Source organism: Phyllopteryx taeniolatus, chromosome 8 (genome assembly GCF_024500385.1).
Source record: "Phyllopteryx taeniolatus isolate TA_2022b chromosome 8, UOR_Ptae_1.2, whole genome shotgun sequence".
NCBI lineage: Eukaryota > Metazoa > Chordata > Actinopteri > Syngnathiformes > Syngnathidae > Phyllopteryx > Phyllopteryx taeniolatus.
In genome coordinates, this window is record NC_084509.1 from 17,142,501 (window position 1) to 17,169,842 (window position 27,342).

General features: G+C 42.2%; 1 protein-coding gene across 8 annotated transcripts in view; it reads right to left on the minus strand.

The window, feature by feature from the left end:
* aplp2 (amyloid beta (A4) precursor-like protein 2) overlaps positions 1–27,342 on the minus strand; it is a 108,185-nt gene that overhangs the window by 22,240 nt on the left and 58,603 nt on the right. For 6 of the 8 annotated variants that reach the window (XM_061780914.1, XM_061780918.1, XM_061780920.1 and 3 more), the window contains exons 4-11: positions 11,346–11,458; positions 9,657–9,874; positions 9,253–9,452; positions 7,595–7,762; positions 7,155–7,288; positions 5,160–5,234; positions 3,060–3,218; positions 1,453–1,581 (exon numbers count right to left, since the gene is read on the minus strand). In XM_061780914.1, coding sequence (XP_061636898.1) covers positions 1,453–1,581; positions 3,060–3,218; positions 5,160–5,234; positions 7,155–7,288; positions 7,595–7,762; positions 9,253–9,452; positions 9,657–9,874; positions 11,346–11,458 — 1,196 coding nt within the window. Of the gene's footprint in view, positions 1–1,452; positions 1,582–3,059; positions 3,219–5,159; positions 5,235–7,154; positions 7,289–7,594; positions 7,763–9,252; positions 9,453–9,656; positions 9,875–11,345; positions 11,459–17,002; positions 17,176–27,342 lie in introns of those variants that run through there. The other 2 variants (XM_061780921.1, XM_061780917.1) reach the window with 2 other exon arrangements.

The following is a 27,342-nucleotide window of genomic DNA, read 5'->3' on the forward strand; positions in this document are numbered from 1 at the left end:
CTTGGATGGCAGCGTATGTTTCTCCAAAACCTGTATGTACCTTTCAGCATTGATGGTGCCTTCACAGATGTGTAAGTTACCCATGCCATTGGCACTAACACAGCCCCATACCATCACAGATGCTGGATTTTGAACTTTGCGTCCATAACAGTCCGGATGGTTCTTTTCCTCTTTGGCCCGGAAGACACGACGTCCACAATTTCCAAAAACTATTTGAAATGTGGACTCGTCGGACCACAGAACACTTTTCCACTTTGCATCAGTCCATCTTAGATGAGCTCGGGCCCAGAGAAGCCGGCGGCGTTTCTGGGTGTTGTTGATAAATGGCTTTTGCTTTGCATAGTAGAGTTTCAAGTTGCACTTACGGATGTAGTGCCGAACTGTATTTACTGACATTGGTTTTCTGAAGTGTCCCTGATCCCATGTGGTGATATCCTTTACACATTGATGTCGGTATTTGATGCAGTGCCGCCTGAGGGATCGAAGGTCACATTCAATGTTGGTTTTCGGCCTTGCAGTGATTTGTCCAGATTCACTGAACCTTTTGTTGATATTATTGACCGTAGATGATGAAATCCCTAAATTCCTTGCAATTGTACGTTGAGGAACATTGTCCTTAAACTGTTCGACTATTTTCTCACGCACTTGTTTACAAAGAGGTGAACCTCGCCCCATCTTTGCTTGTGAATTACTGAGCAATTCCGGCAAGCTCCTTGTATACCCAATCATGGCACCCACCTGTTCCCAATTAGCCTGGTCACCTGTGGGATGTTCCAAACAGGTGATTGATGAGCATTCCTCAACTTTCTCAGTCTTTTTTGCCACCTGTCCCAGCTTTTTTGGAACGTGTTGCAGCAAGAAAATTCTAAGTTAATGATTATTTGCTAAAAACAATAACGTTTATCAGTTTGAACATTAAATATCTTGTCTTTGTAGTGGATTCAATGAAATATAGGTTGAACATGATTTGCTAATCATTGTATTCTGTTTTTATTTATGTTTAACACAACGTCCCAACTTCATTGGAATTGTCGTTGTAAATAGTTTATTTGCATCTTTGAATATCTAGAAAAGCTTCACAATATATAAAACCAGTTTATCGTTTGTAGTGGTAGTCCCCATCGGGCATATCCCCCCCACCCATGGCATGTGGGTTTTGCAACACCACCCAACCCACATATTTTTTTCGACACATGCACTTCTCACGTCTGCGGGCCGTGTCAAATGTCATTTTTTGCCGAGTGCCGCTGAAAAACGAATGGCGGGCTGCAAATGGGCCCCAGGCTGTAGTTTGGACACCCCTTGTTTATACTATTAATATAGACAATTGTAAAAGTTTTAGGGGAGACTTCTTAGTTGCAGTTTTTCACTTTTCGCAGGGGATAGGGACTGGGGCCCAGGGGTTTACTGTAGCTCCCCTTCCCCCCAAGGTTACATTTAAACAAGATCCACCTGTGATTTCATCTGAGCTGCCTTCTCGGGGTCCACAGCCAGGACGTGCTGGTAGTGGCGGATGGTGTGCTGGCGGTCCTTGTTCTCGGCGCGCACGTAGCGGCGCAGCGCCTGCAGGATGCGGTGAGGCTGCGGGGCACAAACACCTGTTAGCTACTGACGCTACAGCAGTGATTCCCCAGGGGTCCCCGAGCTGTAACTTGGGGGTCCACATAATAATTTGCAATAAATTCTCATGCCGTATCATTTCAAAAACTGAATACCTACATATGAGGATCTTTTTTTACTTGCTGCTCCATGTACCACCATAACATTATGCACAGTTTGAACATTAACATGGCGCTTTAATTTAGGAAAATAAAAAACTGAAAATTCAAATGTATTGCACACTAAGCTTAAATAAAAATTCTACTAAAATAAATGTTGAAAACATCCATCCATCCATCCATTATCTGAGCCGCTTCTCCTCACTAGGGTCGCGGGCGTGCTGGAGCCTATCCCAGCTGTCATCGGGCAGGAGGCGGGGTACACCCTGAACTGGTTGCCAGCCAATCACAGGGAACATTGAAACAAACAACCATTCGCACTCACAGTCATGCCTACGGGCAATCTAGAGTCTCCAATTAATGCATGTTTTTGGGATGTGGGAGGAAACCGGAGTGCCCGGAGAAAACCCACGCAGGCACGGGGAGAACATGCAAACTCCACACAGGCGGGGACGGGGATTGAACCCCGCACCTCAGAACTGTGAGGCTGACGCTCTAACCAGTCGGCCACCGTGCCGCCATGTTGAAAACAATCCATTCTAAAAGATGAAATGCCAATATATTGTACTTAAAGTAACAACTGAACTGTACTTAACAAATGTACTGTACTAGATTAAACAAAAGTTGAAGCCATTGTAACATTATGCACAACGTGCAACAATGTGAACGTTTGATTCAGTGATTCTTTTGCATACCGCTAGGGGAAGCCCGTGTACCACTAGTGGTACTCCTACCACACTTTGAGCTCCCCTGTAGTAAAGAAATTACTTCTCTCTACCTTAAATTTGAGCCAGTTAAAAGCTCTGATATAATTGGAACATATCACATAAATATGATATCACTGCATAAATAAAGTTGAGATTTCTTACAATAAGTCAATATTATGAGAATAAAGATGTGTTTTTTAAATGTACTTGTTAAAATTAGACATTCTTAGATAGTTAAACTTTGACTTCAATACCACAATATTCCAACTTTATCTTGGAAAAATGATTGCAACTTTTTACTCAAACAAAATACATCTTAGTTCTTAGAAATACTGCTCCCTCGTTATACTTTAATTTTAGCATCATAATATTATGACTTTATTTTATTTATTTTCAAAACAAAATTGTGCATTTGTTATCGTAGCATTATGATTTTTTTGGGGGCGAAAAAAAAGGCCAATTTTGAATTCCTATGGCATATAGGGGTACATGTATTGGTTATGTTTGATTGGTGTTAGGATTATAATGGGGTCCGAGGGAAAAAAAACAACAACCCCTGGAGCCAAAAAGTCAGAGAACCCCTTGCCTGGACTGCAGAACCTTGTATAAATAATGTTATGTGAGATGTGGTCACCTTGGGTGCGTCTGCCTGCAGGGCCGCCAGGTAGTTCTCCAGGGCCAGCCGGCGGCGGTCGTTCAGCATTGCCTCCACCCGGGCCAGGTGGGTCTCCACCAGCTGCTGCTTTTCGCTAGCAGCCTCCTCCTCTAGGGACGCCACCATGGCCTGGAAGTGCTACACAAAAATACAACATTAGTAACAGCACCTGAATTAGTTCAATGAATGAACAAACCTGAACTGAACAAAGTGTATTTCTGCCTGATGAATGTTATTGCGAACGCGCTCATTCTGGCATCTGTGAAGGACGGTTAATTTTTTTTCATTAGAGTGCCAGGTTCCGTTACAGGTTTCCAGCAGAAAACCGAGCTAAACACAGTTAACGAGCCTTCATGTCCATCCATCCATCCATCCATTTTCTGAGCCGCTTCTCCTCACTAGGTTCGCGGGAGAGCTGGAGCCTATCCCAGCTATCATCGGGCGGGAGGCGGGGTACACCTGAACTGGTTGCCAGCCAATTGCAGGGCACATAGAAACAAAAAAACATTCGCACTCACATTCACACCTACGGGCAATTTAGAGTTGTCAATGAACCTACCATGCATGTTTTTGGGATGTGGGAGGAAACCGGAGTGCCCGGAGAAAACCCACACAAGCACGGGGAGAACAGGCAAACTCCACACAGGCGGGGCCAGGGATTGAACCCCGGTCCTCAGAACTGTGAGGCAGACACTCTAACCAGTCGGGTACCGTACGAGCCTTCATATGTCAGGGGAAAAATGCTTATTTAGCAACCCAGCCGCCAACAGTCGCACGGCCACGTGTCATCAAAATGTGACGCGTGACTGGAGGGGAAAGAAAACAGAGCTTGTAGAGGTTACGTCAGTCAAGAAATCTGTATTTAGTAAGGCAAGTAGTGATAAAGAGTAAGCTACTTCTTGCTCGTACCTGGTAGGCATAAGAGCGTTTTCGCTTTTGTAGTTCGCAGGGAGGGAGTGGGGGGGATCCACAAAGTCACAGGCGGCACCAGACTTACATGCATATAAAAACCCCTCATGATGTGAAGACTTTAGTGTGTTTGGTTATGTTAGGCAGTTAGACTCCTAATTTTCTACCTCAGATTGTGTTTGCACATTAAGTGCTACAGTGCTGTTTTTGTTTTACTTCCTCATTCAACAAAGACCATTCAAGTTTTTCCTCATGTTTTGGAGACTGTAAGGTGAAAGCTGGTGCTGGCTACAAGTGTGGACTCAATGAGCAGCAACAATGGGGAAATGCCAGTCAGGCTGCAACTAAGGAATATTTTAATAATCGATTAATCTGTCGATTATTTTTTTTATAAATCGAGGAATCGGATATATATTTTTTTTAATTATTCCTTTTTTCAAAAACAGGACATTACTTGAAATTGACAGTGCAGAAACATAAACTGATTATGATTCAGTTACCGGTTTGGTCCATGACATGTCAGAAAATTGGCAAAAATGTTGATAATTGTTATCCAAAGTAAAAGAAGATGTTTGCAAATGCCTTCTTTTATCCATCCATCCATTTTCTGAGCCGCTTCTCCTCACTAGGGTCGCGGGCATGCTGGAGCCTATCCCAGCTGTCATCGGGCAGGAGGTGGGGTACACCCTGAACTGGCTCTCAGCCAATCGCAGGGCACATACAAACAAACAACCATTCGCACTCACAGTCACACCTATGGGCAATTTTAGAGTCTCCAATTAATGCATGTTTTTGGGATGTGGGAGGAAACCGGAGTGCCTGGAGAAAACCCACGCAGGCACGGGGAGAACATGCAAACTCCACACAGGCGGGGCCGGGGATTGAACCCGGGTCGTCAGAACTGTGACGCTCGAACCAGTCGTCCACCATGCCGCCTGCCTTTTTTTAATGAAACAGAAATATAATCAAGCTGTTTTATTATTAGAATATAATTATTTGTTAGTTAGTTAGTTAGAGGCTGACATTCTGATGATTTGGACAATTGTAAGTTAAACAAGGTCTCTAAACGGTTAATTGATAAAAACATTTCCATCGATTAATTTGATAATCGATTAGTTGTCAATTAATCGATGCGCCTCTAAACCCTACCAAAGGGAGGCGCTAACTGACCTGCACCAAAGTTTGCCTCTCAGCCTTGGGCAGGTTTTTGGCCTGGCGGTCTGCCTCCTCCCACTCTTTCCTCACCTGCAGCCATGAGAAGAGAGCAAAAAAATTAGTCGGGAGACAAATGTGAGGATTTTCAATCATTTTACAGCATGAAACTCTTGTGTTTAAATGTGAAAAAAATACAGTATGAGCCCTAGCTGGTCACTTAGGTCCGTGGTCCCCAACCACCGTTCCGCGGACTGGTACCGGGCCGTGAGGCATTAGTTACCGGGCTGCAGAGACAGAATGACCAATTTATATCATTTCTGTTGTATTGCAATTCGCGCGTCAATGTGTTTTATTTTGAAAATTGACCGGATCTTCTCCGCCGAAACAGCTCCGCGTCTCAATTGACACGTCGAGACCGCACAGAACGCTTCCGTTTCCAGCCAGATCGAACGCTTCTGTTTCCCGTCTGAGTATATATATATATTTCATTGCCAATATATATATATATATTTCATTGCCAATATATATATATATATTTCATTGCCAATGTATATATATATATATATATAGAATATCCGCGCACGCCACCACATCCGGTCCGTGAGAAAAATGCCGACTCCTAACCGGTCCGCGGTGCAAAGAAGGTTGGGGAACACTGACTTCGGTAATCTAATGGGAGCCAATACAGGAGTTGCATCAAACATGATGTCTCCAGAATACAATAATATTCACTTTTGATTGACACAGCAAGAAAGGTACTTCTTAAAAATATATTTCATATTTAAACTTTAAAAAAATTTTTTTTCTATTTTGTATTTTAAAAAAGCTATGATTTTTCTTCAAACATTTGTGTATTTTTCATGTTTTCCATTTAATACTTTTCTCAGGCCTGTAGTTTTGTCAATTCCTTTTGACTGATATAATCTATCATTTATTTTTCATCAATGTTTTTTATTTTCTGGTGTAGAATTTCATATTTCCTCATGAATTTGCATTTTTTCAAATTTCTTTTAAGTTTATTTTTTCATGTATTATCTTCTACTATTTATTTAATATTGTATTATTTTCACATATTTTTGTCTTAATGTATTTGTATTTTACAAATAATTTCTTCTGTTTTGTAAACAAATGTCTGTAATAATTTTTGACTATTTTTGCATTGTCCTAACATTTGCCGTAGTTTTCTTCTATTTTTGTATTTTTGGAACATTATTATTTTCTCGGCGGCACGGTGGCCGACTGGTTAGAGCGTCAGCCTCACAGTTCTGAGGACCCGGGTTCTATCCCCGGCCCCGCCTGTGTGGAGTTTGCATGTTCTCCCCGTGCCTGCGTGGGTTTTCTCCGGGCGCTCCGGTTTCCTCCCACATCCCAAAAACATGCATTAATTGGAGACTCTAAATTGCCCGTAGGCATGAATGTGAGTGCGGATGGTTGTTTGTTTGTGTGTGCCCTGCGATTGGCTGGCAACCAGTTCAGGGTGTACCCCGCCTCCTGCCCGATGACAGCTGGGATAGGCTCCAGCATGCCCGCGACCCTAGTGAGGAGAAGCGGCTCAGAAAATGGATGGATGGATTATTATTTTCTCCTCTTTTTGTATATTCAGCTAACATTTTTGGCAAAAATATTTGCTAATATTTTTGTCATAATATAAATTGTTTTATAATACTTTCTATTTTTTATACTTCTGTATTGATTCCTAATATTTTGTCTACTATTATTTTTTCCCTAATATCTTCATCAAAATATTTTCGAAAACTTTGTCTTTTGAAATATTTGCATGTATTTTTGTCAGCCATTTATTTGTATATTTGAATTTCTTTCCTACTACCTTTAAAAAACATGTTTTGACCATTATTGCTTTGACTTTTATTAGATTGCAAAAATGTGTATATTTTTCAGTATACAAATACTAGCATTCAGCCTAAACAACTGAAAAGTATAGGAAAAAAATGGCATAGTCTCTTGAAGTTAATGAGGAGTATTTAGAGGTTTCAGTATTCTCAGTCTCACCCTTTCCATACGATTACGGTGCCTGATCTCCAGCTGCTCCTTGGCCCTCTGGAAGCGACTGTGCTCCTTGTCGTCCGCCGGTGTCTCGAAGTAAATGTCCACGTCGTCGGCGGGCTGAGGAGTGGGGGGTGTGGCTGCCAAACCGAAACAACAGTCAGACGAATATGCAGAGAACCCCTGCTTATTTGCGGTTCACATTAGTTAGATACAGTAAATGCCCTTAAGTGGCAGTGCCTCTAGGTATAAGTGTTTGGGCCTGAGCAGTGGCCGAAAGCAGCTCCTGCGTGAGTGAGGGGATTTACATATATAAGTAGATTGCAAAAACCCATAAAAAAACAATCATATAAAAAAGCTGCAAAATAGCGGGGCGCAAACGATGAATCTAGTAGGAGTGCGCTGGACATGTTAAACCTAACCGGAGCTGACAAGCTTTCACTCACCGAGTCGCTTGCACACGGCCATGCAGTATTCCTCCGAGTCAAAGTTGTTGCGATTTCCAGCGCATCCTCCGTAGATGAAGAGCACGCACTTCCTCTGACTCATGTCAAAGTGCCAGCGGGGCATGGAAGCCCTGCAGGGGCCAGTCTCCGCCTCCAGGGTGCACACGGCTGCGAGGGGGGGGGGCGACCAATGGGAAGAAGTCATTCGTGGAAATTAGACTTTACACCGATCTTATCGGCCTGATCGGTATCGGCCAAGAATTAGCATTTTATGCTGATCGGGTTTAATGTCACAAAATGCTCATATGTGACAACAAAATACAAAATTGTGTCCACAAAATGGATATAGCGTGTGTTAAAAATGCTAATTTAAAAATAATTTTTTTTGGCAATGAAATAAGTATAACGTGCGCATAAAAATACCACAAAATACCATATTGTGGACCCAAATTATTAATTTACTAATTTGTGACCACAAGATATTAAAGTGGCACTAAGCAAAAATCAGTGTTTTGTTTCTAAATACATTAAATATGTTCAAAGATAAGTGCTGAAAACATATGCAAAGACATAACAATATAGTGCTGAATTGTTGAGACAGCTTCAGCATCTTTTTCACCGTTTGGATTTTCCTGATTTTGTGGGCGGGGCTAAAAACGGCCCCGTGATGTGGGCGTACACTTTCTACCGCAAGTTCCCTTCCCCACTATATAAGGACAAAGTGACGTCATTTTGTTTGACTATGCTTCTTACTTGTGAGTTAGCTGTGCTTAGCTTCCATAACAAGGCCCATGTACCACTCCAGTGTGCATTTAGCAAGCTAACGATGGCTTTACCCCGAAAATGCATCTTTGCTGGATGCCTCAATTTACAGAACAACTCGGTGACGTTATTTAAGCCCCCAAAAAAGAGGAAACAAAAAAATGATGGATTGACATTTTGAAGACACGCAAATGGTGAGCTGAACATCAACACCACCACACAACTCTGCGGTGCACATTTTGTGACGACTAGTTTTGTAAACCTTCACCAGAGACAACATGCCTTTGTGGGTAAATTGATACTAGTGAATGGGGCAGTGCCGAGTGTCTAGCTACCTGGGCTTCCTCCTACCGTCCCGCTGTTGTCAGGTGCCGTGTTCGGCTGTGACAATATGTCACCAACAATGAGGGTAAGTTGACGTGTGATTATTTTTGTGATTATAGTCCACAATAACCATTCAATTTTGAAGTTGAGCCTCCTATTTTACATCGTATAAGCTATCACCCCCTCACCACGTTTGAGTCCTTTTGGTGCATCCATTCGACACGCCCACAGCGTATGAGAGCTGAAAGGTGGCCCTTATTATTCAAGTTTTGAAACCTGACTTTACTTGGCGATTGTTTTTTTTGTTTCTTTGTATTCATTGAAATTTGGCAGGCTTGTTAACATTACTCCTCTCTATGGTGTGTTGAATTTACATGACATTTTGTGGGCCTGTTTAGTGCTACTTTAAATTGTTTCCACAACATACTAATTTGTGGCATTTTGTCTATATTGTGGACAAAACGTATATAATATTAATTCCAACTGGGCTTGGGAACTCTGCCTAGCAACAAGCGACTGCACACATATGTCACATGACAAATAACTGCCATTGGAAGAAAAAAAACAAAAACCTTTAACTTCATGTAAAGTCTTGTCCTCTTCCTCCCGGCTGTCGGACATTCTGCTGCTGTCTCGCTTGTCATCGTCCTCCTTATCTGCCTCCTCGTCCTCATAGACGTAGTGGTAATCCTCCTCGTCGTCATCCTCCTCCTCGTTCTCCTCATCCAGTGTCTCCTCCTTCTGCGTGGGTTTCTCCTCAGCCAGAGTCTCACTGCGATAAGACAACAGTACAAATTATGTACAGTACAAGTTAAGAATATGTTACCACAAAAATGTTCAACTGTTTCGTTGTCCATTGATTGTTTTGCTTTCATGTCTAAAAATAAACATTCAAACAAACAAAAGGAAACCACTGAATGAGTAAGAACAGCCATTGCGGGAGAGTGTCACCTGTTTACATATTCCCTCCACTCACCTGTCCTCTAGTGCGTCCTCGTCTTTATCCAGGTTGGTCTCTTTGATCTCCTCATCCTCCACGTCTTCCTCCACCTCCTCTTGCTCCCTGGTAGAGTCGGCCAACTCCTCAGCGCGGAAGGGCGGGCAGCAGACGAACTCTGTGCCGTGGAACTTGTCAGTGCCGCACGGGAGCAGCATGCCGTCGCTGTGGAGCACTGTTGAGCTCTTGGAGCACGCCTGAGGAAGAAGAGGAGGTGTGAGAGATGGTGAAAAGACTGATGAAAACATTCATTAATTTATGAATTTTTTAAAATCAAATAATGTCCATGATTTAATAGTAAACATTTCTGAATTTGCAGATCTCCTGTTCAAATACACAGGAAAGCCTGGCAGCGAGCAGCCTCACCTCAAATTGCACAATTCAGGCTTGTAATTGGTAAGCGCCTGTTTCTCTTTTCAATATAATGTTTTCAGACAATTTTAATATGCACTCTAATTTTCCATAGACGAGCTCGTGTATTTAATATTTGTGCATTGCATATTTAGTTTTGCTGATCTTGAAAGACGAGACAATTTGGTGCGGTTGTGACAAAAATGAAGCGGCAGTTCCAGTTCATGCATTCTAAAATTTTGCTACTGGTGACTTTAAGAAATTCTAAAGAGACTAAAGATTTGCTTCAAATCAATAAAGTCAGAAAATACCAGTTTGCCAGTTCTTAAGGCCGCTAATTTAATGGCAAATATGCCGACTAAAATTCCCACTTCACAAGGCTAGTATCATTTGCTTGCATTGTACTACTTACTTTTTACGCTTGATGGCTAGGCAGGAGAAGTAAAAAATAAGAAATTCATTCTAATCTCTCTGTTCCTCCTTTTCCACCTTTTACGCATCACTAAAAAAGCAACACAATTTTTACAGTAACGTTTACACAACCTGGCCAAACCTGTCCTGGCACTGGGCTCACAGACCGCAAGGCTTACTCCACAATGCAAGCTTTTATCCACAACAATAGGCAACAACGACCCTCCCGGACCATTTGACAACTCGGGCATCATCGACATACACATCCTGTAACCAGAAAAGTCAGGCCTTCAAAATAAAAGCACGCTAGTATAACAACATGGTTGCGCCACATCCCTCCATCCATTTTCTACACTGCTTATCCTCAGTAGGCATACTGGAGCCTATCCCAGCTGACTCTGGGCGAGAGGCGGGGTACACCCTGAACTGGTCGCCAGCCAATCGCAGGGTTGCACCAGAGTATGTGCCCAAAAGAATCTTTGCGTTTTTTCCCATTAATGGTGCTCACTTACCAAAACCATTCAGAAATACAAGACAATTTAAATTACTTAAGGTGACTGCCTCCCCCTCAAGCAGAAACCACGTGATTAGCGACTAGTCGACGTCACGCTCTCAATGTCATTGTGGAGTAGTAAAGTCAACTAGTACTGTATGTACAACCCCAATTATGAACTCATTGTAGCCCTAAGCAAAACAAACGACACACTATGTTGAAAATGCAGATGATCAAAAAGGACTAGTCGTAGTTTCAGTTCAAATCAAGTTGAGTCTCATGATAACCAAGTACAAGTCAAGTCGAGTCTTTTTTAAGTTTTATCCAAGCAAGTTCCAAGTTCAATAACTGCCGACTTAAGTCTGACTCAACTCATGTCATGTGACTTCCTGCAACGGTGTGTCCTGCCTTACCTCCTTGGCCACCCTGTGCCACTGCTGGTGGCTTGCGCACACGTCCATGCGCTCCTTGTGGAAGAACTTGCACTTCTCTGGAACCAGCAGCACGTCGCTCACAAACTCGCCCACTGCAACATCACAAAGAAAATATCTCGTTAACGGCGCAGCAGAGCATCAACCCTCGCCTCTGACTCCTGCTTGGCCCATGTATCAACTACGGGGAATCGCGAATGATGAATCACACGTTGGGAGTGGAAAATAAAGGTAATGATCTGAGGCTACCAGTGCACGTTTTGACACGTGAACATCTGCCTGCCCTCCTCCACTGAATGATACCACGGCTGAGGAACCAAATTTTTTTAATAGAAGCTGCTGCTCAAAAGAAGTAATGGGAGACCTCAAAGGCATCTTGTGAACTCATATAGTGGTGCCTTGACTTACAAGTTTAATTTGTTCCTTAACCGTGCTCAAAACTCAAAACATTTGTATCTCAAATCATTTTTCCTAATTGAAAAGAATGGCTTTAATCGGTTCCAGCCCTTGTGCTCCTTCTGGTGTGCACGCCTTGGCCACAATGGTGCAGTATAATACAGTCATACCGACAAAAACGAACAAGAGTTTCAAAACTAAGCCACTCAGTAAGCTGCAGTAATATTCGTAGTTTTAGCAGAGGATAAAAAATATGTCTGTATTATTGTTATATTTTTGTATGTGTTGTAGCACCGTTTAACTCAAAGACACTTTACAATTTCATGCATTATTCATTCACTCCTCAGTCACACCCTGGTGGTGGTACGCTACTTGTGTATCCACAGCTGCCCTGAGGCAGTCTGACAGAAGCGCTGCTGCCATTCTGTACCTATGGCCCCTCCGACAACCAAACATCCGACCACATTCATTCGTAGCCCATGTGGGTTAAATGTCTTGCCGGGGACACAACGATGACATGCGCTCGAGCGGGGATACGAAGCGGCGACCCTCCGGTTGCAGGGCATACTCTTACCCTCAGCGCCACGCTGCCCATAACCCTTAATCACAAAGGAGTCTCAAAAGGCTTCACAGGCCCACAGATGGAAAAAAAGGGGTGTTCCAAATGCAATTTGTTATTTAACAATTGCTCCAAAAATGATTGATATTGAAAACTGCCGAGAGACGGGCTAGTTTCCAAACTGATATTGACTGCCGGTTTCATTTTCTTGAGCAAAAATACATAAAGATAACTTGTTGGTGAAATATAGACCATGAAGACCATATCGGTCCTTTAAGCTAGCGGACATTCAAAGTGGTGTGGTTAATTTAAATACACAACATGTAATTATCTTAGTTTTATGTTTAGTTTGAAAGGAAATTTAAACTGGGAGTGGCAACAAACAGCTTGAAACCTATTTTTTAAAGAATGTTTCACGATGTGCCAAACGGCTTGTTGTGAAGTGAGTCGAGACAATCTAGCACTCTTATCTCAAATTTCTGCTTGCAAGTCAAAGCAAAAAAAAAAAACATGCTATCGCTCGTATTTTATATCGAGCCACTCGTAAATCAAGGCACGTAATTAGGTCGAGTTAAGCGGGGTACACACATAGTGTTAATTGGGGACAATTTCAAGCTCTAAAACATTATACTTACTGATTATCCTGTACTGTGGGCGTGTGTTAAAAGTTATATTTCCTCCCCTTCAAAAATATTCAGGGTGACACACACCAGTTGTCAGCCTCATTTTGAGCATGATTTCCCCCTTTTGATCTAGGTTGATCAACTATAAGTAAGTGACAGCTTTATCTGTTTAAAGGCCGAGCTTTTGCTGAAGCTCTGGTCTAAGATTGTGGATTGTGAGTGTACCTAACATTTAGGCCCATGAGTAAGCAAGAAAGTATGCATGTAAATCAAGGCCATTATGAAGGGAAAATGGACAACAGTTGTAAATCCACACATAGTGGAGGAGGTGGAATAGAAGGGCTTCTGTTGAAAGGAGTGAGGACTCCAAAAAGGGGCTCTGGAGGTTTGGTAACAAGGGACTGGAAGTAGCACTCGTTTGGTGGTTCGTCTAGTGTGGAAGGCAGTGTTTTGGAAAATGAAAGGGTTAGGATGGAAGCAGGAGGAGGAAGAGGAGGAAGGGAGCGCTGCAAATACCAGAGTACTGTGCAGCTGCTACTCATCTCCTCCCAGGACGCACAAACCCATACCCCCCATAATTCAGGCCCAACTAGATTGCTTCTAAACCAACATTTTCTGGAAAAATCTACATCCAAAGTGAAACGCTGGAGTTTAAAGCATTGTCATGGCTGACGTCGGAAAATCTAAACAAGGCCCGACTAGTTGGCTGCTGAATGGATCGTAATTTACAGTTGAAACATGTCCTGAGAAAATATGCCTCCAAAGTATAACAAAACCTGACAATTTAAAGCATCATCATGCATGACGTCAGCTAATAATTCAGGCCCGACCAGTTTGCTGCCAAACGGGTGGCAACTTGGGAGTTCAACCCACATTTTCAGTAAAAAATATTCCTCCAAAATCAAACAAATAGTTGTCTGTCAAACGGGTAGGAATTTGGAGTTCAACCCACATTTGTGCCAAACTAAGCTTCACGGGGAGGTGTCTTTTCTATGCCTGTGTACAAAAGAATGCAGCAGAGACAGAAATGAATGGGATCCTTCAGTGTAAAATATGCAGTTTGAGGCAATTAAATAATTGCCTGACATGATGATGACATAACTGCTCTCTGCAGCGTTGAAAGGAGCGAGTCTCTGAATAAAATAATCCCGGGCTGAGTCACACAGACATGGCAGATTAGCGTCTGTGACGACAAACGCTGCGCCATTGAGGCTCTTGAACTGTAAATCAAAGTCGACAGGCAAACATGAAGTTTGACTTAATTTGTTGGCTCGAGGCCTCCCAATTGGATCCTATTAGCTAATAAAGTCAACTTCAAAACTTAATTTTCTCATGTAATTGGTTGAACAATATGTTTATTATTGTACTTGTTGTTTACAGTGGTAAAGAACCGTGCCATATCATACAGAGAACTGTGTCTTATGTATTTCTTAAGTCATTTAGCAGTAGAATAGTTTCGGAACTGAACCGAATTCAACTGAAATAAATTCAATTTGTATCCATCAGCGCTAGGTGACGGGCGCTGCTTCCACTAACACATGGCTGTGAACGGAGACGGGCTAGTTTCCAAATAAACAGTCAGTCTTGCCAATTTAGCCATTAGGTCGCTATATCGAGCACATTTTTCAGACCCCTCTAGCGACTATTTTTCAAAAAAAGCAATTTTTTCAAAAAAGCAACAAGTGTGACTATGCTCGTGACTTACGGTAAATCTCAACTTTCCCTAATAAAATCAATAGAAATGCTATTAATCCGTTCCAGCCCACTATTTCAAAACATTTTTTTTTTTTTAAATAATAGTATAAATGTATAAGTTTTTTAAACTTCCCTTTGACTGAACTTAATCTTCTTCAGTTTTTTTTTTTTTTTTTGGTTCACTAATAACTTTCAGCAGCTTCTCCATCTTTTAATGGAAAAATGTCCACAACTTTTAAATTATTTTAACGTGTTGGCTGGAGTTATAGCCTTTATCGACTCCTTCTGCTTCAAAATATACAGTAACGTAGAAGTACAACACTCATACTACTTTGTACTACATACACACCTTGATCATGTTTTTCTGTGATTTCAAACTTTAATTCAACCATCCATCCATCCATTTTCTGAGCCGCTTCTCCTCACTAGGGTCGCGGGCGTGCTGGAGCCTATCCCAGCTGTCATCGGGCAGGAGGCGGGGTGCACCCTGAACTGGTTGCCAGCCAATCGCAGGGCACATAGAAACAAACAACCATTCGCACTCACAGTCATGCCTACGGGCAATTTAGAGTCTCCAATTAATGCATGTTTTTGGGATGTGGGAGGAAACCGGAGTGCCCGGAGAAAACCCACGCAGGCACGGGGAGAACATGCAAACTCCACACAGGCGGGGCCGGGGATTGAACCCGGGTCCTCAGAACTGTGAGGCTGACGCTCTAACCAGTCGTCCACCGTGCCGCCCACTTTAATTCAATGGACGTAATTCAATAGACGTCAACCAATTCAGCTCACGAAGTTAAATTCTTTGCTTGCCCGTGGCAAACTTGAGCTTGCCCTGTTCGGTCACTCAAATGTTCGGAATATGTCACGGTTCGGTTTTATGACGGTATTAGCCTCGCGGTATGCTAAATATTGTGGGAAAGCTCACGGTATTGCAGGAAGGTTGACGGTACAGGTGAAGAGGTGAAAGCAGGGATACCGAAAAATCTCTCTGCTTGCCGAGTCCTTCTCAATAGGCTTTAGTAGTTTCTGTGCGTTTCCACAGTTTTTTTGTGAAAAATACATCTTCACATCATATATTACTGTGTACTTCTATCCTCATATTTGGATACTGTACCTCCAAAACGCTATTATTGTTACAGCAATACCATTGTGAAATTGTATGTTCACTAATTTAACTTAATTTATTATCATATTTTTTTTACTTATAGCATTAGAAATTCCTTCTATTCTAACTAACATAAAAAATTACTGTCTACTAACTGATTTATTTGCTTCAAGTCAGAAAAGCAGGAACACTGAAAGGCAACACAGGTTTAGAAAGAGCCAAGTAACAATAAATAAAATAATAATAATAATAATAATAATAAAATAAAATGCTTTATTTTTCTGAGCAGCCTCTGATATGTTCTTATTTGAAATGTAGACATTACATTTGAAGAGAGAGAAGTATGTAAGATGATTTATTTTTGCATTGTTATGGAGTGGACCTATTTTATTATTTCATTTTGTGACTAATGGAACGTAATTGCGGAGGTATACAGTGCATTCACTTATTTCACATTTTGTTATGTTACAGCATCATTCCAAAATGGAATAAATAAATTTTCCCCTCAAAATTCTACATACAACACCCCATACTGACAGCGTGATAAGAATTTTTGGGAAATTTTAGCAAAGTTATTAAAAATAAAAAACTAAGAAATCACATGTACATAAGTATTCACAGCCTTTGCCACGGAGCTCAAATTGAGGTCAGGTGTATCATGTTTCCATTGATCATCCTTGAGAGGTTCCGAGAGCTTAATTGGAGTCCACCTGTGGTAAATTCAGTTGATTGGACATAATTTGGAAAGGCACACACCTGTCTATATTGTCTGGAATTGTCTGTAGACCTCCGAGACAGGATTGTCTCGAGGCCCAAATCTGGGGAATGGTACAGAAAAATGTCTGCTGCTTTGAAGGTTCCAATGAGCAAACCAGCAACCAACGACCAGGACACTTCCTAGAGCTGGCCGCCCATCTAAACTGAGCAATCGGGGGAGAAGGGCCTTAATCAGGGAGGTGACCAAGAACCCGATGGTCACTCTGTCAGAGCTCCAGCGGTTCTGTGTGGAGAGAGGAGAACCTTCCAGAAGGACAACCATCTCTGCAGCACTCCACTAATCAGGGCTGTATGGTAGAGTGGCCAGATGGAAGCCACTCCTTAGTAAAAGGCACATGGCAGCCGCCTGGAGTTTGCCAAAAGGCACCTAAAGCACTCTCAGACCCTGAGAAAGAAAATTCTCTGGTCTGATGAGACAAAATTTGAACTCTTTGGCATGAATGCCAGGCGTCATGTTTGGAGGAAACCATGCACCACTCACCTGACCCATAACACCCCTCTGTGAAGCACAGTGGTGGCAGCATCATGCGATGGGGATGTTTTTCAGTGCTAGCTGGGAGACTTGTCACGATTGAGGGAAAGATGAATGCAGCAAGGTACAGAGACATCCTGGATGGAAACTTGCTCCAGAGTGCTTAGTGCCTCAGACTGGGCCGAAGGTTTACCTTCCAACAGGATAACGGACACAAAGACAAGACAACAAAGGAGTGGCTTCAGGACAACTCTGTGAATGTCCTTGACTGGCCCAGCCAGAGCCCAGACTTGAATCTGATCGAACATCTCTCGAGAGATCTGAAAAAGGGACTTGTAAGTCAAGGTAGCATTGTATGTACTGTTTAAAGCTGATACAACATAATAATTTACTACTAATTACTAGACTTTACACCGATTTGATCAGGCTGATCGGTATCGGCCGATATTTAGCATTTTATGCTGATCGGCTTTAATGTCATAATTCGCCGATCCAATCAATGACGTCATTGATCGGCTCCGCAAAAGACATTTACTCCACGTTGCCGTGTGCACAGTATATTTGAATCCATAAGCTAGTTTATTTTTTAGCCTTGACGCGTGTCTTTTGACGTAGTACTGTAAATATCTGAATGCCAAAGAAGTTATTTAAAATAAATAAATAAATAAATAAACATGTCGCCGTCGTGGAACAGACAACAAGTTGGAGACAGGCAACACGTAATGCCGGATCAGACTACAAGACAAATTAGTTCTTTCATGATTGCACTGTCAGACTACTGCAATAAAATCTTGTATTCCGAAAGCACCACATCCCGTTTTTTACGATCATTGGGCTTTATCCTGTCAACTCAAATGCGACCGGATACACTTGCTACCGCGACAACAAGAGTGGATTGCGCCGACTATATTATGAGGACAAAATGGGGAAAAATGTGTGTTGGTGGTCACCGGTGCTCAGGACAGGAGAGGACGTTTGTTTAAGGCTTGCTTGAGGTATGTTTACGTACTTTTAATACGATAAGGCTCACAAGCAGGCAATAAAATGTTATGTAGCCTAGCAAGCTAGCGGTAGCACGAACGGTTGGATGTAAACATGCCGCCGTTCTGTCGAATCATGCTCGAAAGTTTCATTGTGGGTGAAGGAATTTAATTAAAAATTAATTAATTACAGTAAGTTAGCACCCATTATTTCTCTCATGTTGTAATGTTGGTTTGACCTGACTGATTAGAATACATGACCTGACTAGAGCAGTGATTTCCAACCTTTATGGAGCCAAGGAACATATTTTACAATTGAAAAATCTCACAGCACACCAACAAACAAAAATGTCACCAAAAGTGGATACATTAATTACTGTATTTACTTCCTGAGCATCTAATAGAAGACCATTAATTTGTTCTGTCTGTCACTTTGCCTCACTGGCATAAATAGAGGAAAAAAGACACATTATTTATTGTAAATATATTTTTTTGAGCAATTAACTACACAAGTATATACAGTAAATGAACAGGTCATTTAAATAGACACATTCCTCCATCTTGTGATTGGCTCGGTGATCGGTTATTGTTTTTTTAAACTCACTGATCGGTGATCGGCCCCAAAACTCCTTATCGTGTAAAGCCTACTAATTACAGCGGTGCCTTGAAATATGAGTTTATTTTGTTCTATGACCACACATAACTTAAAACACTCGTATCTCAAATCATTTTACCCCATTGAAATGAGTGTAAATGCAATTAATCCTTTCCAGATCCCCCCCCCCCCCCCCCCCCTCCCCCAGGGCCCAAAAAGCTTTTGTAATGTTTCGTTATAAGAATAATAATATAATAATCATATAATATTGGATTTCATTCAAAATACAGTCAGAATCAGAATCATCTTTATTTGCCAAGTATGTCCAAAACACACAAGGAATTTGTCTCCGGTAGTTGGAGCCGCTCTAGTACAACAGACAGTCAATTTACAGAACACTTTGGAGACATAAAGACATTGACAAAAAACAACAACAAACAACAATTGTGCAAAAAGATGCAGAGTCCTCAGTTCGAATGGCTAATATCGCAATAGTCCGGTGCAATGACCATTGTGCAAAGGGCACTGAGACTTCAAGGAGTGTATGCGGTTTAAAGTGACGAGTAGTGCGATAATCTGGGACAATGGTTGTGCAAATGTTACAGATACTCCTCAATCAGTGTGCAAATGGAGCAGATGCTACTCTGGCATGAGTGGCCACTATATGCAAATAGTGCAGCACGGCGAGACAACTACAGTGAGTGCACGAGTAATACATAATACAGAAATGTGACAACGAACTCAAGTCAAAAAATTGCCAGCTTGTTGTAATGGAATTGTAAGTTAGCTGTTTAAGAAGTTGATTGCAAGAGGGAAGAAGCTGTTGGAATGTCTACTAGTTCTAGTTTGCATTGATCGGTAGCGCCTACCTGAGGGAAGGAGCTGGAAGAGCTGGTGACCGGGGTGGGGAGGGTCCGAGAGGATTTTGCACGCCCTTGTCTTAGTTCTGGCACCGTGCAAGTCCTCAAGGGTGGGTAGGGGGGTACCGACAATCCTTTCAGCAGTTTTGATTGTCCGTTGCAGTCGGAGTTTGTCCTTTTTTGTAGCAGCACCAAACCAGACTGTGATGGAAGAACACAGGACTGATTCGATGACCGCTGTGTAGAACTGTCTCAGCAGCTCCGGTGGCAGGCCATGCTTTCTCAGAAGCCGCAGGAAGTACATCCTCTGCTGGGCCTTTTTGAGGACGGAGTTGATGTTGGTCGCCCACTTCAGGTCCTGGGAGATTGTAATTCCCAGGAACTTGAAGGTCTCGACGGTTGACACAAGGCAGCTGGACAACGTGAGGGGCAGCTGTGGCGAACGATGCCTCCTGAAGTCCACGATCATCTCTACAGTCTTGAGCGTGTTTAGCTCCAGGTTGTGTCGGCCGCACCACAGCTCCAGCCGCTCCGCTTCCTGTCGATATGCAGACTCGTCACCGTCCTTGATGAGGCCGATGACAGTGGTGTCATCTGCAAACTTCAGGAGTTTGACAGTCGGGTTCGCTGAGGTGCAGTCGTTCGTGTAGAGAGAGAAGAGCAGCGGAGAGAGGACACAACCTTGGGGCGCCCCAGTGCTGATGCTGCGTGTGGATGAGGTGGCCTCCCCCAGCCTGACCTGCTGTGTCCTGCCCGTCAGAAAGCTGTAAATCCACTGGCAGATGGCAGGTGAGACGCTGAGCTGGAGAAGCTTGGATGAAAGGAGTTCAGGGATGATGGTGTTGAACGCTGAGCTGAAGTCCACGAACAGGATCCTCGCGTAGGTCCCTGCACTGTCGAGGTGTTCTAGGATGAAGTGCAGTCCCATGTTGACTGCATCATCCGCAGATCTGTTCGCTTGGTAGGCAAACTGCAGGGGGTCCAGCAGGGGACCTGTGACACTCTTGCGGTGGTCCAGCACAAGACGTTCAAAGGACTTCATGACCACAGATGTCAAAGCGACAGGCCTGTAGTCATTCAGACCCGAGATTGCAGGTTTCTTGGGGACTGGGATGATGGTGGAGCGTTTGAAACAGGATGGAACTTCGCACATTTCCAGTGATCTGTTGAAGATCTGAGTGAAGACTGGCGCGAGCTGGTCCGCGCAGACTTTGAGGCAGGATGGGGACACGTGGTCCGGGCCTGCCGCTTTGTTAATCTTTTGTTGTTTGAAGATGCGTCTCACATCCTGTTCATGGATGGTTAACGCAGAGGTCAGAGGTGTGATTGTGGTCGCGGGTGCGGCCGGGTTGGTGTGTGGTGTGAAACTGTCCTTTTCAAATCTGCAGTAGAAGGTATTCAAGTCGTTGGCTAGTGTGCTATTGTTCTCAGCTTGGGGGGATCGTCGCTTCTAATTAGTCAGCGACTTGAATGCATGCCAGACTGATTTAGAGTCATTTGCGCTAAACTGTTTTTCCAACTTTGCTGTATAGATCCTCTTTGCAATGTTAATTTCTTTGGTCAGCTGGTTTCTAGCTCGATTATACAGGGCCCTGTCCCCGCTCTGATATGCGTCCTCCTTAGCTTGGCGAAGCTGCTTAAGTTTAGCAGTGAACCACGGCTTATTGTTGTTGAATGTGCGAAATGATTTTGTTGGTACACAGACCTCTTCACAGAAACTGATATAGGATGTGACAGTGTCCGTATATTCATCCAGGCTGCCAGCTGAATTTTCAAAGACACTCCAGTCTGTGCAGTCTAAGCAGCTTTGAAGTTCCATCTTGGCTTCATTTGTCCACTTTTTGACTGTTTTCACTGTAGGCTTCGCACATTTAAGTTCTTGCCTGTACCTCGGTATTAAGTGAATTAAGCAGTGATCAGACGAGCCCAAGGCTGCACGAGGTATAGCACTGTATGCGTTTTTTACCGTGGTGTAGCAGTGGTCTAAAGTATTATTTTCCCTGGTAGGACAGTCGATGTGCTGCTTGTATTTAGGGAGTTCGTGGTTGAGTTTAGCTTTGTTAAAGTCCCCGAGAATAATGAGGGGTGAGTCGGGGTGTTTTTTTCCAATTTCGTTGACTTGATCGGCGAGCGTTAGCAATGCGGCGTTCGTGTTAGCTTGAGGCGGAATATAGACGCCAGCGAGAATGAATGATGCGAACTCACGTGGGGAGTAGAATGGTTTACAGTTTACGAATAGCGACTCCAAATGCGGGCTGCAGTGTGTGCTGAGCACCGTGACGTCCGTACACCATTTTCCGTTGATATAGAGGCATATCCCGCCGCCCTTTGTTTCCCCCGATGATTCCATGTCGCGGTCCGCTCGATGAATATGGAAACCGGGAAGCATAACAGCGCCATCGGGTACAGCGTTGCAAAGCCAGGTCTCTGTGAAGCACATGGCCGCGGAACGTCCGAAGTCTTTACTGGTCTTTAACAGAAGATGAAGCTCGTCCATTTTGTTGGGTAGGGAGCGTACATTCGCGAGGTGGATCGACGGGAACGCCAATCTGTGTCCTCTCTTGCGGAGATAATAATAATAATAATAATATAATTGCATAAATACATCAAATTTAAGTAACATTTTCCCCAGACTTTTCTTTTACAACAATTCAATGGACATTGTCCTCCGCTTTCAGATGTATGCGCCTTGGACACCTGGGAGCAGTATAATACACACAGAGATGGTCACAGCTCCTCAGTAAGCTGCAGTAAAATTTGTCTTCTCAGAGGATAAAAAAATATATGCCTGTGAGTATTGTCACATTGTCTGACTACATATGTTTCTCCACTGATTGTGTTCAAATATCTGTTGCTGAAAGGGTTATAACACTGCAACACTGATGCCATTTGTTAGCCTGTCCATGGTGTTTTATGTTGTTTGTTAGCATTAAGCTAAAACTTTATTAGGGCAAAGCTCTGTGGTTGTTTCAAACACACAACATGTCATTTTCTTTGTTTTATATTTAGTTTGACAATAAACTCCAACTTTGAGTGGCAAGAAACAGCTTTAATAGTCTTTTGAAGCGTTGTTCCCTATTGGCCAAACTTCAGTTCAAGTGAGTTGAATTGAATTCATAGGACTCAAATAGCATTTTATTTTATTTTTTGCTCGCAAGTCAAATTAAAAATCTACCAAACGACGGCATGTATCTTGAAAAACTCACCTGCTTTTCAAGACACCACTGTGCATTTTGTGGACCCTGATGTTAAAACTTTGAGGACCCCAGCTTGAGAACTACTGCTTAAGTACTGTAACTCCTCTCTGGTTTGGATATTTATCTGTCGAGTGTAAAAATTCGGTCCAAAATTGCCTTCATCCGTATTCTGGTCTCAGTCTCTCTCCAGTCGTGATTTTTACCATGCGAATAATCCACCCCAAATCCCCCCAACAAATTTTCACTCGCCCCCTGCCAAGAAGGCTCTTGAATTGTTGCCCATTTCACAGTCTGGCGCAAACGCTAATGGATTTTTTCAATCGCAGAAAGCCGGCCTGCGGCAGGACTCAATCAGCAAAAAAGGCTTCTGGGTTGAGGAAGAGTGGTGGAAAGCTGGTGCAGCACAGACGGAGATGATTTGATGTTTTGTTTTCTTCTTTTTTGACACATCATAATTTTTTTTGTTTCCGATTCTTGACGGTCGCCAGGGTGGCATGTTGTCTTGTTACAAATTCCAAATTGCACAAAGGAACGAAGACAGTTATGTGACATTGTACAGTGCATTACCTTTCCACATTTTGTTATGTTACAGCCTTATTCGAAAACGAAATTAATTAATTTTGGAATAAGGCTGTAACACTGACACCGTAGAGAGCTCATATATCAGATTTTTACTTGGAAAACAGCCTTTTTCTAAAATGAATTTATAAAATTTTTGAATAAGGCTGTAAAACATATAATGTGGAGGAAGTGAAACTAATTGTTAATATAGCAATCAAAATGTAAGCAGGTACACTATATGAACAATCGAATTGGGACATCCATCCATCCATTTTCTGAGCCGCTTCTCCTCACTAGGGTCGCGGGCGTGCTGGAGCCTATCCCAGCTGTCATCGGGCAGGAGGCGGGGTACACCCTGAACTGGTTGCCAGCCAATCGCAGGGCACATAGAAACTAACAACCATTCGCACTCACAGTCATGCCTACGGGCAATTTAGAGTCTCCAATTAATGCATGTTTTTGGGATGTGGGAGGAAACCGGAGTGCCCGGAGAAAACCCATGCAGGCACGGGGAGAACATGCAAACTCCACACAGGCGGGGACGGGGATTGAACCCTGCACCTCAGAACTGTGAGGCTGACGCTCTAACCAGTCGGCCACCGCCGAATTGGGACATCTAATCAATAACTAAATTCTTTCCATGAAGCCATCTTTTTCCCTTTCACACTACCTGCATTTTGAGTTTTTTCCGGGACTGTTTATAAGTGGAACTAACACAAGCCACTTGAAGCCACTTTCCATGATGCTGGGGTTAAAAAAAAAGACTCTTTAAAAGGGTTAAAAGAGGGTTGGTTAGTTTATTCTGTCAATATTATTACTATTTTCTTTGAACAATTATTTTTATCTTGCAAAACTAAAACTTAATTCTCATAATATGATAAAACACACACACACACACACACACATATATATATATATATATATATATATATATATAAAATCTAAAACATAATATATACAAAAATTTCCCTCAAATTTATACTGTTTATCTAGAGAAAATATTAATTTTAAAAATTAATAACATTTACTCCATAAAAAGTGACTTTTCTGTTGTTTAATGTAGTCATTTTATCAGACAAATGTCTATTCTGATATTACAACTTTTTTTCTAAAAATTATTTTGTAATATTACAATTTATGCTCTACAAATGTGATGTTAATATTAATACTTCATTGCTAATGTTTTTTTTTTAAATACTATTTTTGTAAACTTTATTATATTTGTTTTCTTAAAAATATGGCTGTTTTCTTTCTTACATTTTTGTCTTTTTTTGTTCAAAATATGACTATTTTAGTAATATGATTTATTTCTGGCAAAAATATGAATTATTTTTCCTTAATAAATTTTGTCTTTTTTTTCAATAAAAAACAGACTTCATTTTCGCAACATTACGACTATGTCCTCTAAAAGAATATATATATACCCCCCCCCCAAAAATAAAGTTTTCTTATTGTATTATGACTTTTTGTGAAAAAAAAACTTTATTCTTCTAATGTTATGACTTTTTTCTCCAAAAACCTTTTTTTCCCCCAAAATTTTTATCTTGAAAAAACTAAGATTATTTCATAGGTCACACCAGATACCGACACCCACTAACCACCTGCCTGCCAGGTGAATAATTTTTTTGCATTTTTTAATTACAATGGCTCTGAGCTTTGCTTTGTATTTCACATTAATTGGTGGGCTGGATCAAATGCTTTGCGGGCTACATACTGTATGGCCCCTGGGCCGTAGGTTGCACACCCCTACAATAGAATAATGGAGCAGGGCCGAGAGGGAGTATAATGCAGCAGACATGCTGCTTGGTGACCCTGTGTGTCATCTTGAATTTATGGTCTCTGTCTGAGCCGGAGGGGGAAAAAAAATCTGATTGTGATTTATTGCTTAACAAGCCTTCGAAGCAATATCAAATAATAGCAGCGGTCCTGGAAGTATTCACCGTGACAGACGGAAGCAGTCTGCAGCTCCTGGCTAACGGTCATCTCTCTCAGTCCAAGTTTAATATTGTGCCAGAGATGGGGGAAAAAAAATAATGAAAAAAAGCACAGCAAGGACACTTGAGACAAGCACTTACCAAGGCTTTTAAAGGTTTCAAGATGACTCTAAAAACATGATTTTATTGTTGTAAATTATATTTTTATTCTGAAAAATTGCTTTATTCTCGTAACAACTAGGGACTTGCCGATACTGGTGCTGATACTTTACGTCTGAAATGTAATCCGATACTTCGACACGATACCAAACCATTACCAGTCTGATATATACCTCCATATCCGTATTCGTACTTGTATATCGACCAGGCTCTACGTTCGTCTTCATCTCTTATCTGTGTACAGTGGGTCCCCGCATATTTGTAGTTCGGCATCGGTGGATTCAACTATTTGAAGAATTAATAAACATGGTAGGTTAACTGAACACTCTAAATTGCCCGTAGGTGTGAATGTGACTGGGAATGGTTGTTTGTTTATATGTGCCCTGCGATTGGCTGCCGACCAGTTCAGGGAATACACGCCGGAGTACTAAACCATAACTCTGCGTCCTAAAATGGAGATTGATCTTACTTTATATGCGTCTCTGCTCATTTTTGTGCGTCTCCAATGCGATTAGCTTATCAAACAAGATCCCTGTAGTAGTATTTCAACTTTTTTCTTCAATTTTTAAATCTTTATTATCGTAATTTGTACAACGTTTTACCTTGAAAAAAGTACAGCACCTCGATCTATCGGATTAATAGGCACGGGGGATAGGGTTGGGCATCGAGAATCGAGATCCGATTGGAACTGGGACTAACGTTCCGGTTCTCCCGGAATCATTCAAATTTAAAAATTGTGGATCCCAGTTTCGATGCCGAAGAAGAAGTGGCAAAAACCAACGAAGAAGAACGCGCACGAAGACGTGCTTGTCCGCAACGGCGGCGAATAAAAGTGTGTCTTAACTTTGTTAAAATTAATGACCAGTCGCCTCAGTGCAACACTTGGAATAAGATTATATTGTGCAAAGGAGGCATTCACGATGTGTAGCGTCTGATGTGCTCCAAGCCTCAGCTTCAATGACGTTAACTCTCAGTCAATTGGGTGAGTGAAACAATAAAATATGTCTATGCCAACATTGCGATAGCTAACAAGGTAAATGGTTGCTTGCACTTTTGCACTGATGGTTTTTAGCGTTTATTTTAGTCTTTAAACCAACGTAAGAGGCGATGACAGAAAAAAAAGCTTAACATTGAGCTAAAACTTCACTGTAGCTGCTTTACATCACAATGAATTGTGCCAAAATTCATAAACGTTGTCTCACAGTATCACAAACACCTGTGCCTCATCGGTGGGTAAGGAAAGGAATCAACGTTTTATAGCATTTGGTTCCATCCATCCATCCATCCATCCATTTTCTGAGCCGCTTATCCTCACAAGGGTTGCGGGAGTGCTGGAGCCCATCCCAGCTATTATCGGGCATTAGGCGGGGTACATCCTGAACTGGTTGCCAGCCAATCGCAGGGCACACATAAACTAACAACCATTCGCACTCACATTCACACCGACGGGCAATTTAGAGTCTTCAATTAACCTACCATGCATGTTTTTGGGATGTGGGAGGAAACTGGAGTGCCCGGAGAAAACCCACGCAGGCACGGGGAGAACATGCAAACTCCACACAGGCGGGGCCGGGGATTGAACCCCAGTTCTCAGAACTGTGAGGCAGACGCTCTAACCAGTCGTCCACCGTGCCGCGCATTTGGTTCCATCCATTTAAAAAAAAAAAAAACAAAACAAATCCACCGGTGCCGTGTGAAGTTACTTTTTGTGCCAAAATGCTGAGTTCCAGTGTGTACCATTCAAAATAAAAGGAACAGGAAGTCAAGTTAAAACTTGCACATATAAATCATTTGACGTGATAAAACAGTCCCAAATAACGATTTTAGCAATGCTATATTTAACTTTTAGCTGAAACATTAATTCATAAATATTAAGTCAATTGGGTTAGTTCCATACACATTGGCTTATAGTTCATAGGTTTGATATTGATACTGGTTATAAAGAACCCAGAGTCAAATGTTAATTTTAGTCTATGCTGCGGGCTGCTAAGAAAATTGATGTTCATAATTTGGACATCCTTTATTTAAACCTTGCAAACCTTTTGGACCCAGCCCCCTAAAAG